The 13,577-nt window shown below is 36.7% G+C and overlaps 1 protein-coding gene across 2 annotated transcripts in view; it reads right to left on the bottom strand.

Annotated features, from left to right (window-relative positions):
- CACNA2D3 (calcium voltage-gated channel auxiliary subunit alpha2delta 3) overlaps positions 1-13,577 on the bottom strand; it is a 394,699-nt gene that overhangs the window by 28,699 nt on the left and 352,423 nt on the right. For both annotated transcript variants that reach the window (XM_066195341.1, XM_066195342.1), the window contains 3 exons: positions 13,130-13,174; positions 9,769-9,831; positions 7,169-7,239 (listed from right to left, as the gene is read on the bottom strand). In XM_066195341.1, the coding sequence (XP_066051438.1) occupies positions 7,169-7,239; positions 9,769-9,831; positions 13,130-13,174 (179 nt within the window). The remainder of the gene's footprint in view (positions 1-7,168; positions 7,240-9,768; positions 9,832-13,129; positions 13,175-13,577) is intronic.

Here is a 13,577-nt window from a genome sequence, read left to right as displayed (position 1 = left end):
CATCACTAAAGGCTTCTTTATTATGTCTATATTTTCTTTCTGGCGTACAGACAAAATCTCTAACATATTGGATGTCGCAGCTTCAACTGAACATTTAGCACACGGTCATACTGCTTACATTATTGTTTTTTCTTATGTTGAGAATAGAAATGCCTAGGAAGCCATTGTTTTGTGGACTGGCAGAGAGAGGCACATGGGAGACAAACGCATAACTAGAGACCTAAACATGGTGTGAGTCGAACACTGACCATCCTTGGCAGAATCCCGCCCACAGCCAGATCCGCGCACCCAGATCTGCCAAGACAAACAGAGCAGTACACGGTGTAAGCTGTGCTGCCTCTGTGGCATGCAGAAATACACCACTTCCCCTAGCTTTTCCCTTCCTTCCTTTTCATCCTTTAACCGTGGTCAGGATCCAGCCCCTGGAAAGGAATTTCTAGAGCTCAGCCTTTACAACCTTGGTTGGCTTGACTATTCTATTCCTTGGGATCCAAGCAAGGTGTTGTGTGTGTGTGCACTTGGACCACACAGTGATGGAGGCAAGGGATAAATGCATAGAAAAAGGCACTTTAGAGATGTTTATGTGCTCTCTGCAGAGTATCAAGAAATTTTATATGGATGAAAATGTTCCATCCTTTGTTTAATATCTAGCCTTAGAAGCAGAATACATTGTTTTGTCTGTATTCATCATAAATGTTTTTTCAATATATTATTAAGTTTGGTGACTGTTTCATGTTTGAAAGTGTAATCAATGTCTCAACTTTCAGTTTCACACAGCAGAACTTCCTGGTCAATGAGTGGACTTCAACATTCTGCTAAGCAGTGTTAATCAAATGCTATTGTAATACTATTATATATACACACATATATATATGCATTATTATAATATTCTATACTATATATAGAATATATATATACTGTCATAATGTCATGTGAAAGATCTATTATAATTTGAACTTATTTTTGGATACTGATAAAAGCCTTTCCCCCCTCAGTATTTGAACTTGTATTACATTTCTTACATAATTATTGCATTCTGATAGAGCCACCAGTTTATTTAAATGCTCAAAGATAAAAATGTATTAAAAGACTGAAATACGTACTCCCACAAATAACTAGAAATATAAATAATACTGCACCCCAACATGCTCGGTAATATTTTTTGTAGGTTGTCTTATTTTATTGCAGGGAGTATTCAGCAATCTAAGATTGCTCTATGGTTAAGAGAAAGAAAACCAATCAGTAAATGTAGTTAAAACAGAGAGTTTTAATAAACAACCTTAAAATCGTGGAACACTACAGAACTTGGGAAGGCTTGATATCATCTGTGGATGACACTGGTTTTAGTTAGATGAGTTTAGTTTGAGTAAATTTATTTGAATCTACCAATGTGAAGGTTCTGGTTCAGGTTCAGGAAAAAAAGTAAGAAATCAGCTAATGTATCCAGGTTTTAAAAAAGGCAAAAAAACCCCACGAAAAATAAAAACCAAAAAACAAAAGGAGGAAATTCCTAGAAAACCACATAATTTTCTGAAAAAAAGTCTGGAATCACTTTTGGGTTTAAAACAATGCATTGCTGTCTCAGTAACTTTAAAGGTGGGATGTACAACACCTAGCTCAAAGTTTCTGAAGATGATTCAAACCATTATAGCACAGGATGTGCAAAACATATCAGTGAAAGCATTATTGCAAAACATTCTTAAAAGACCTGATTGTTTTCTGCTAGAAACAAATAAGAATTGTGTAACAAAGATCAGTGGATGAAGTTGATAACCACATTGAAATCTGAACACTGCCACAAATTGAACGTGTTCTTGATTGTCACTGTGAATGGTATTATATGGGTTCCAAGGCATTCACAATTTCAAATCTGGCTGTTTTGGTTTAATTCTTATAAATTTTGCAAAGCAAAGGCCTTCCAGCCCTATCCCTTATAAAAGGTATTAGAGCATTTGTAGTCAAAGCAGTTGCCTAAGACGCTGTAGTGTTTCTGTGCTCAAGTGTAGTTTCATGCATGTTGTTTTACTGCTAAAGTCTTTCTGAGATTTTGGGAAACAGACTTTCTTCTCACTCAGAAAGACTTAACCCAGTGTTGCAGAAGAAAGGCTTCCAGATCACCCTTTCTGAAGTGATTGTATTTCAGCTTTAAGTAACTGTTTGCAGCCAACCATATCCTGTCCAACTGCTCCTAGTCAGGGAACACAACTTCCTAAGCCCATCTGTGTGCCCACGTCCGTGCTCTGTATCACAGCACCTCACAGGGGAGCACTGCTCTTAATACAGAGGACATTCCTGAGACTTTCTGACACCATCACACTGTCAACTTCCACGCCTGAAGTCCACAGAACAATTGTGTTCAGCATCTGCTATTTAGTACAACCAAAAGGTGCATTGTCAGTTTATGTAACTTCAGGGGCCAAACACATCTCAGTGAAAACCCTTTTATTGTCAATTTCCTGATACAGTAAATTCCGCTCTCCTACTTTGCAATGTACTTACAATTGAGTACGAATGTGGTTCAAGAAAATTAAACTTCCAAGACCTACCAGCAGCACAAGATATATTGGCAGATGTACTCTCTATTGCTTTCAGCCAGGTTTTCATCACACCCATGGATTTCTACTTGGTAGTATAAAATACCACCACTGACAATTGTAGCAGCTGAAATGTCTTCAATGCATAAAATTTCAAATATTTTTTCAGCAGTTCAAGATTTGGTGGGTTTCAAATAATGTGTAGGAATAAGAAGCTTTTTACCATGGAAATAAATGTCAAGCCTATAGGAAAGGAAAAAAATTCTCTAAAGAGCTGAACAAAGAAAGCCAACAATACAGAAATCTTAGTTATTGACACTATGCTTTATTCACTAGTCTGGGGAAAAAATAGTGGTGACTACAGCCCGCTTACAGTGGTGGAAAGATGTTCAAAACTCAGACATAAGATGTGCAGCCTGTCTGGCATTCTCACAAGGAGGGAAAAGAGGGACAATGTTGAATGGTGTGAAGAGCAAACCAGCTTCTAAGTCTAAAGAGGGTCCTGTGGGGAGATAGTTGGACACTGTGGGAAACCCCAGACTGTTGCTACTCTGGCTCTCACACCTGCTCCGACAGATTATTAGTGTCCAGAAGTTCCCAGGATAATACCTTTCACCAAAATGAATGGAAAGAATAAAACCAAATTACAGAATTTTGACAAAACAAACTTGTCATCACATATCTTTGCTTTTATTGCCCAGCTATTCCTGAACTGCCAAAGATCTCATGGAATAACATGTATAAAAACTACAACTCAACCTGTATTTACAGAATATGGAATGAGAACCCATTTATGTGACACATATGCCTGTATTTCTCCTTAAGTGTATAAACTGATTCTGTGTGTGAATACACAGCATTAAAGGTAATATTTACAGAGACAAAGTCGAACAATGCCTAAAACTCAGATTACTGACATTAGTTTTACATATCATATGAAAAAAATACCCCACAGCAATGTGGGAGTTTCAGTGTGCAGGTACCAGATGCATTTAGTAAATGACAAAATAAAAAGTAAATTTTGTTGGTAATGACAATTTTTCCAATGTCAAGTACAACAACTGCAATTTGGAAAGTTCCTTCAGTCTACCTCTGATCTTCTCCAAAACATACATGGAAAATTGGCCCAATTAAAACACAGATAAATCCATTACTGTAAAAATCCACATGAAAATAAACACAAATTTTAAACATAAGTGTCAATTTAGCAAAAAAAAAAAAATTAAGAACATCTTAATAAAATGCTTAAATATTAAATACTAGCCAAAATAGAAAAATGTCCTTTATTTGGAGGCTGTGTTGCCTCAGTGAAAACTGTGTTCTGTTGTTAAGCAACTAGTTACTCTTCTCATGATTTGGCTTTAAGAATTTTCTAAACTACTTTCTAGGAGAAGAACAAAGTTCTGAATTACTTTTATATTCATAACCTGGGGGCAAAACCGGGGGGCTAGGCTTTCCTTATAAAGCAAATTGAGACAGAGAAATGGAAGTCTGTCTCTGTGCATGTGGAGAGCACAGGCGAAGGATCTGCACTGCAAAAAAACCCTGGGAAACAAGAGAAGCTCTCAGAGCAACAAAAACCTGATAGAGTGAGCCTTAGCTCCTGGGAAAACTGCATTTCAGGGATGTGCCACTTCAGTCATACATCCTGACAACCTGATCAAATACCAGTATTGCCAAATACCTAAATTACAAAATTACTAAATACCAAACACCAATGCATAGACTCTTCTATGTAAGAGGATGCCTTGTGGAAAGAGAACTGTAAGAGGAAATGATGCTGCTTCCATATTTGTCGTACAGAATTGTTTACTTTTCCTCCTACTGGAAAGGGTGAAAATGTTTTGAAGTCAAGAGATGTTTCATTTTCTCTTACAGATTTATTATGTTTATTTCTTTAGGGATCTCATTACTTTGATAGCCCTTAATTTTCCTGATGTTAGTGTTGGTTTTTTAGATTTTCATGGTTTGAGCTGTTGAATATTTTTCACTGTTTTTATATAAACAAAGTGCTGAGAAAACCATAAAGAAACTTTTCTAAGTTATGTGAAGCAGATACTTTTCCATAAGCACATCCTAATTTATTTAATAATACATTTAAATCATATTTAAATTATTTAACTGTGTTCAATACTTAAGGTATAAGATAAACATAATTTTGCTAAATGAAATCATAGAGCATGTCACGTTGCTGTGCAGGCACTGATATAATTTTTCTCCCTAATTATAAACCCCATAAACTAAGAAAATATACATACATACATATGCAGACATTATTCAAAAGAAGTATTGAGTTTAAAGAAATTGAGGAGGGAAGGAGGTATTTAAGTTCACTTTAAAAAATAAACAGCGAACATAAAAATTGAATTTCATCCTGCTGCAGGTTGAAAAGAAATATAGTCAGCAGCAAACAACCCCCTTTTGTTTAGCACTTCCATCCCAATCCTACAAAGCAGTTCTATATCACTCCAAATTTGCGGTAGTTGGGAGAACAAGGAGTTACTTCATTCCTTTTGTGGATGCAGAGGAGGGAAGCTGGCAGGAGTCATGAGGAGGGAGCACACACTGGCACTGCCCCTCAGATCGTTGGTGCAGAAGGAACAGGGGACTCCCACTCACACGGCTACTGGAGCTGCCAGCAAACTCTTCTGCAGGGGAGATCAGGCGGCACAGAACCTTCCAAACTCACCAAAAAGGGAGCACGACCAGCTCAAGCAGAGCAGGGTTATAAAATTCACCTGCTGCACTGTAGATGCCATGTAAGAAGCAAATTGTGGGAAAGGATGACTCTGGACGTAATCAGAATGAAATGCAATGAACAGAGCCCACTCTCTGCTTTGCCTCCATGGTAGGAGCAGCAATGACAATATAATGTTTGCAATGCCCACATTGTGCTCTCAGGGAAATGGTGCTGCTGACAGATCTTGCCACTGCACCAAGCATTCTTCTTCTTTTCTTCTTATTTCATATAAATACATTTTGGAAAAGCAAAACACAACCCCCACCCAAATAAATTAATAATTTTAAAAATATTGTAAATGCACCTGACTATTTTTCATGAGAACCAGCAAAGATTTCTTCTTCATGTTGTTGGAATAATTTATTTAAAGGCCTCATCTAAAACATCTTAAAGACAGTTTGTGTTGTTTTTTCGCTGCTGCTATGTGCTGTATGCAAAGTTACTCACTTGCAATTACTCCACTTCGATTCTGTCCCACCTTTAACTGATTTGCAATAGTCAGTTTATCATGGTTGAAAAATTGGCTCATTGTGTTTGCATTTTCCTTAGCATGCAGCTCAGTTGCACTGACCTTATGGCTTTATTATCTCTAATAATGAAGTCCAAGACCAGCAAAATCCTAACCAATGGTCCAGTCCAAAGATCCACCCACTGCATTTCAGATGGAACTCTCAAGCTACACCTGTTTTCTCAATGGCAGTACCCACCCACCACTATCAATCAGTGAGTAGATGTTCTGTTTGAAATTCTTTGTTGGGCAGGACAAAACAATTTGGGACAAGTTAAAGCATTTTCCCCTGGTTTTGACTGTATTTTGTCCTTTGCATTAAATAAAATGCTTAATCTCTCGTACAAACAGATCCTTTCATTGCCAAATCCAGTCTATAAACAGGTATTACTTCACTTCCTTCTAGAGCATATGTTAAAAATGTAGTGCTAAATGTGAAAAATTTGCCACCTTCAGAAAAGCAGGATTGGGGATGATTCCATGAGTGCTAGATCCTCACACTTCAGGTCAGTCATTTACTGGGATTGGTACTTAGCTGCCATGCACAGAGACAGCACAGAAAGCTTCTGCCTTCAAAGGAGCTGATTTACCAAGCAAGCCCACAAACCACCTGCTCAGAGAGCCTCACAGGTAATAACTAAACTCAGTGATGGATGGCATCAGGTTTTTTATTCATAATAGCAATGCACAGGAAAATAAAAAGGAAAAGTAAAAAAGCAGTTTTCTTGTGCTGTAAGAGGACAAAGGGGTACAGAACAGCTCTTAGACCACATGAAAGCCATGAAGACTCAAGTGGTGAGTTCCAGGTTAAGGGGAAGTTTTCTTCTTAATTCCTCAGAGTGCATAATTTACTTCAAAGGACAACACATAAAATCACTGTTAGTTTTGAGCGTCATCACGACAGCGAGACCAGGTCAATAGTCACAACCACGTTCAAAGGTAAGTTAGCATGTGAATGGAGATGGATTATTGGGAGAACACATTTTCCCTTCATTAGCAGGGTATTCTGCGCCGTCTAGCTTGAGCAATCTCCAACTTTTTACAGGTCAAAATGATAATGTAGTATAAATGTTTTGCGTTAGAGCTGTTACAAACTGCTCAGTAGTGGATATGGCCCAATTGCTTTTCCAACTGAGCCGAGTGGGAAGAGGAAAGGAACACAGTTTTAGCACTGTAGTCAAATAAACCTTTCTTTTAATAAGGAACTCACTGTAGGCTGACTCCAATATTCTCAATATTTGATGTGTATGGAATTAAATTACACTCAGCTTGTACAGAAAAGAGGTTTAGATGAGAATCCAGCCACTCCACCAGTCTTGGCTTTCTTTTACATGACTTAGATTTTATTGTTAAAACATTTTTAAGGGATAAAATGTTAATTCTTACCTCTTAAAGGAGCCCATTGTTAGTAACTTGTTCATCACAGCCCCTTCAACCTCTCCAAAAAAGTAACCAGTCTGTAAGGGGAAAATAGAAGGAATTACCAAAAGCACAGATAAATGCAAAACAACACTGGATGCAATTTAAACCAGCATATTTTCGGATCTGACAAGAATGGCTTTGGCAGTTACATAGACAGGTTTTCAGGGCTGCTGCTACATAAAAACTGAAGAGGACTTCCCAGTCAGGGCAAACTGTTGGGATTATATTATTACCCCTGAGCAGATGTGAAAGCTTAAACAATATATTGAGGTATGTTATATAACATCTAATATCAAAAAAAAAAGCCTTCCAAACCTAAAGCTTGTAAAGAAAACACACTAATCTGATCACAAACTCTTGTGATTAAAATTTTACTCAAAAAAGATATAAACAGGTTGTGAGAGGATTTCATATACAGTCATTAAAAAACATTGTTTATAATTCCTGTATGACCTGTTTAAGGAGCTGGAACAGTACATTTCATCAATCCTATAAATTTTAACTCCATTCAGAGTCATTTCATACTTAAAACCACTCAGCTTGATGAATTACTCATTTTGTCTCTATTCAGTACTTGTGGACTAATAAAAATAAATCTCTGTTGAGAAAACAAACATTGCTGTTATGAATTTGGGCTGTAGGATGGAAGTGACTCCGTCATCTGCAGCCATTCATGTGACAGTGGAAAATCTTGCAAGTACAGCACTTTTCTACCTTGGGAAGACCTGTTTTATTTTAGAGTCTCAACTCCCAGGAGGATTGGATATTTCTCTTCATTGTTTAAAGGGAGAAATCCCACAATTTATGAGGGGGAAAGGGCACTACACTCTCAAATTGCACAGATTCCATAGGTTTTGTATGAACTAAACCCCAATTCCATTACAAGGAACTTAGCTGACCTCAAGTATGCACCTGGGAGTTTGCAGGCAGAAAAGTTACAGCCCTAGCTAAAAAAAGGCATTCCTCCACCTAAAAGACAAGTATTGCCTTTTTTTTTTTCTTTCCTCAGGGGAATCTTGGAACATTTTCCAAAACATATGGGTATGTAAAGTCTCCTAGAAACACAAGGAACATGACTAAATATACCAGCTCCAATAGCCCTGGCTGACTGATGAAGAAAGATTACCCTAACGATTGGAGAGGCGGGCAATGTCAAGAAACTCCAAACCATAAATGCCTCATATAACCTTAGATAGTAATAAACCTGATTTGTCAAGTTGTGCACCAGTTATGAAGACATTTCAGTGACAGGTCTCTCCACAAAAGCTCCCTTTGTAAATGCCCGTTCCTCCCCAAAGCAGTCACAGCCAGGTTACCATTATTTTTTAATACATCAGAATTTAGTTGCAATTCAGAAGAATTACTCTGTTCCACAGACCTGATCCTTGGGGCAGTTGGGGTCATGTTTGGAAAGCTGATAGAGAAACAGTGCTGAAGCGACCCCAGATAAGTCAGGAATTGATAAGGCATCATCCCACTTCTCTACCCCTTCTCTATCCACACTAGCCTGTATACACACTATACATATATAAATAGACATACACTAATGTAATCTTTTCAATTTACAGAAACATAGAGACTTCTCTGCTCTCCCTCTCAGACTTGGTTCATTTAACTAATAAAACAGGTCAGGACACATTTCCAGCCTAGTTCTGGTGCAACAGTTGTACAAACTATCCACAGGAATACATAATGGCTTTATCAGGTGACTACCAAAAGAAACATCTCTTCCTAATGATTATTTGCCATAGCCAGCTATGAACTGGCAAATCACTGACACAAGTCACAGCTATGCACCTGTAAATAGTTACAACAACACAAGGGGAAATAAACAAACATGTTTTAAGTGTATCAAGGTCATTCCATAAGGAGTGTATTTCTTAGCTCATGCTCATCGTAACAAATTTAATTCAGCTGAAGGGCTAAGTAGGAGTGTGGCTATTCCTATTCACAATCCCAACACATGAAAACAATTCAACTTCAGACAATTCTGGCAGGACTGGGGCAATATTCACTGGTTTTCAGGTGAAAATTGATAGGAATAGTGATGGTTCCTTCATAAGGTTTGTGGGATTGAGCAAAAAATTCTATGATTCATATTTCTCTCCATTGTGACGCTGAGTGCTTAATTTTAATCCTTCAATGACTGTAATCCCCTTCAGAAAACAAACTCCTCAGCCAACAGCTCTGTAAAATCTCATTATCTTAAGTTTGAATGTAAGAGCTCTGTGTCCTCCCCCACTCCCTTCCCAACCTTTCCATGTGACAAAAATGGCACAGGGTTGTTTTTTTCTTAGAGTAAAAGCCTCTTACAGAAGACAGACACTTCTGCAGTGAGAAAGGTCTTTACAGAGAACATTTATGAGTTTCAGAATAGACTCTGCTCCAAAGGGAGACAGAAAATGAGCTCCTGTGAGAAAAAAAGCTTACACTCTTTGTAGAAGGGATTTTTTTTTATTTTATGTTACTAATTCCTTACCATTTTCAGAAATGGTAATTTTAAAAAAAAGTAATTTTAGATTAATATGTTACATGAGAAGACTCAAGAAAAATCTTACACTTACCTGTTGATAGTCTTCAGACACTAAAATAAATCCATTGTTATCTATTAAGTAACAGTTGATTGTCTGAAAAATAATAAAACACTATCTCAATTTTTGATTTTAGGGTACAGCAATAAGTTAATTATATACTTTACTTCTAAATCAATTATAAATAGGGAAGATCTTCAGGTTGTTATAAGGTTTTATGTAAATTTAAAATATTATAGTCTTGGTTATAGGATATTATCCAATTTAAATTTTATCCTTTTTTACATGCAAAACAAAACAAAGATGTGTACAGAATGAGAAGATATAAGATAATTACAAACAAACATAAAACCCCAATTTTTGTGTTTTTATAATCCATTCTTAAAAGTTTTCCTTTTAACAAAGTTAGCAAACGCTCAGAACTCTGGTGTTCCTGATGGTTTCTCCTGTATGTGGAGAAAAACATCAGCACAATGTCATTACCCTAATGATGTATTAATGAAAACACAGTTTCAGCCTGCAGAACCAACAGGGGACCAGGTAATATTTTTTAATTTGTTCATTGGGGGATGGGACCAGAAACTTCTGTAAAAGAGGCCCCACAGGTCTCCTAAAGCTTTTCAAATTGTATTTTTAATTGGGAACTGGATTTAGAGGTAGGACTGTTAGCCTTTTGTAGGTCAGACGTCTGAACTGTATAAAACAAGGTAAAGCCAAGTCAGTGCTTCCCTCCACACACACACGCACCATTTTAACCTCACAGAATTACTTGCTACAGGCAAAGTTTTAATTACTGCACTTCAGAGTTTAAACATAAGGTTCGACTCAAACCCTGAAACCTTGATACAACTCAGTTTCTCCTCAGTATTGCCAAATACCTATCTCAGTGTTAAATCTTTATTGTATTTCTATTGTTGGTCTAAATCAGCAACATTTTTCTGCTTGCTTATTGAATTTTCCATGGCATTTATGTAAAAGGAAAAACAAGCAGAATGGCTTTCAACACAGGAATCCTCCTAGCTTTGTTTTTAATTCAAAACCCTTCCTGCTGCAAACGGGCTGTGCAGAAATATGACAAAATATGATTTCTGCTACACTCTGCATATCCAGCAAGATCTCTGTGCTGTTTTAGGGAGGAAAGCAGCCTCATGCAGTAGTAGCTGTGCAAGATGTGAGAATACAGTCTGATATTTTCAGAGATGCTTAGACATGCCTGATTCTCATTCTGGACACATATTAGTACTGTTCCGTGGGGACAAAGAGGAGAAATTTGCAGAAATGCTAGCTTGAAGTGCAGTTTAAAAAAAAAAAAAAAAAAAAAAAAAAAAAAAAAAAAAAAAAAAAAAAAAAAGATGAATCAGGCAAAAATTCAGAACAAACATCATTCCCCAATTGAAATGCAGGATATTCATTCTAATAGGAGAACCCAAACTACGGGCACCCCCAGTGACAGAAAACCTGTCAGAAAGGAAGTTGAAACAACAGATTTTTAACCTTTGATCTGCTGGAAAGCCTCAAGTTGGGAAATGTAATGTGAAAAGCTGACGATGCTGGCAAAGAACTGAGCGGAGCTGACGCACTCAGAAGAGGCAGCTCCTTAACGTCAATGGTGTGTGAAGGATGGAATTTGAGAAGCAGACTCTAACAGCACAACGCTGCTCTCCCCAAAGTCAACCAGAAACCTCCCACTGACTGGATGAGGAGAGGAGCTAAGTCAACACTGAGATCTTTTGAGGATACGTATTTGCAGTCTTCATGCATGAAAGATTAATCTAAAGACACTGCTTTAGAAACAATATTTCTCCATAGTATGGAAAATAAATAACCGAAGTCATGCTGGAGAAGAAACAGTGTAGGCTTAATTTCATAGTTTATGGCTGATGTGCTGTTGGGAAAAGACTGGCTCGATTCAAGAATTAGTGGCCATGTCTCAAATCTCTAAGATTTAGGTATTCACTAGCAAAGCTCAGAACTTTAAAAGATACTACTTTTTTTTTTTTTTTTACCACTCTTACTGGAAACAGGCATAATGCAATAAATGAAATCTATATATTTGTTGTAGAAGGTGAAGATAAGATGGTTTCTATTTCAATCCATTTTAGAAATATTAACTAGGAAAAAATATTAATTCAGGACCGTTCATTCACCACTTGCCAGCAAGACAAATACCTCTCAGTGTTCCTACTGTGTTAAAGAAACAGCTTGTAATTTAACTTTAGCATGGACAAAGGGCAGAAGAATGCATTTACTCATTACTAGCAAATCTTAAACAGATTTCTGATACAAGATTTATGCATGGGATAATAGCATTTGCATAGACTACAGCTGTATGAAAGAGGTCTAATTCACAATGTTTCACAGGTACTGGAAGTGAACTATGCTCAGGTTTGCCCAAAGGTTCAAGTTCAGTGAATTTCAGATTTCAAGGGGAACGTTCATAGGTGGAGAACCCCTGAGCTTGTAAAACTGTAGACATGAAGTCCAGAATAAACACAGCAAGAATGTTAACTGAGGTCTGAGAACACATCTGAACTACAGCAACTTTGATCCAGTTCAAGTCTTCTATGTATTTTTCACAGCTCCAGTATACAATAACAGTAATGGAATGTAACATGGGTTAAGAAACCAAAAATGAAAGAGAAAGAAAACAGAACATTAAAATAAAATGTGAGGCATCGGGAAAACAAGAATAAATGAGCAAATTCAAAGCTCTCAAGGAAAAAAAAATTAAATAATGGATTAAGATCAAAGGTATCACACACTCATCATTTGATTCCCTTTATTTTTAATTATACTTAAAATCAACATATTATTATTATTAGTCATTATTATTTATTGACTATTGTGCCATTCAATTTGAATTAATATCATCGTGTTTACTTTTAAATGCTTTAATTTATACTGTAAATGTTCAGCAGATATTTTCATGCCATTGAGAGAAGCTGTGAAAGTCAACAGACTCACCAGAGGTGCTGTAATATTTGTTTGAATCCTATCAACAGTGTGTTTTGTCATTAAAAAAAAGTCTGGAATCTCTAAATCAGCAATCTTTACACTATTATTAAATTTCTACATATGGTTTAAACTGCTAGTGTTTTGCTTTTTTCCTTAACAATAAATTAGTAAACAAATGCCTTAGCATTGCTTCAAAATATTTCCCAAACCGGATTCATAAAGCAGAAATTATTGCAACACATTTGAGGTACTGGAGTCAATCCTGTAATTCAGCGGGTATCTGTAACAGGCATAACAAAACCCTCACTATCTAAATAGTAAAATATTTACAAGGTGATAAAGACCACAATGTACAATGAGAAGTTTCAAATTAAATTTGTCAGCTGCATCTTCTACTGCAGTAGAGGTATACATGGAAAAAAATCTGTTAAATACTTACTTCATCATCACAGCTTATAGCACATCTGCCATCGAGAGATGCACACTAAACATGATAGAAAAAATCAGTAAAATAATTTAAATTCTCATTTGATGATTACAAAATAAAACATTTTATAAATTCATATAAGCAGAATTTTAAAGGAGTTGATATTGATTACATCTTTATCTAAATTAATTCTAAAAATGACTTGCAAACTTTTGAATCATTCACCAAATGTGTTCTGTTCATCTCTGCAGAGAAAGGGTTCATTCACACTGTAAACAATTTCAGCTGCTTTAAACACCACAATCTCCTCCACACTCTAAATCTTTGAAACCATTCATAGATGAGAGAAGATTCTCCAGCAGGGGTGGGCTCAGGGTTTATTTTCTGTAACAGCAGTTCCAGACAATTCTCAAACCAGGGGTGGCATCTCCCAATCTTTAAGAAGAACCTGATTATCCCC

This window comes from Chamaea fasciata, unplaced genomic scaffold (assembly GCF_029207755.1).
Source record: "Chamaea fasciata isolate MVZ Bird 193981 ecotype frontalis unplaced genomic scaffold, bChaFas1.0.hap1 SCAF_13, whole genome shotgun sequence".
NCBI classification, from domain to species: domain Eukaryota; kingdom Metazoa; phylum Chordata; class Aves; order Passeriformes; family Sylviidae; genus Chamaea; species Chamaea fasciata.
The sequence above is the reverse complement of the archived record's forward strand: the minus strand, read 5'-3'. Positions and strand labels throughout refer to the sequence as shown.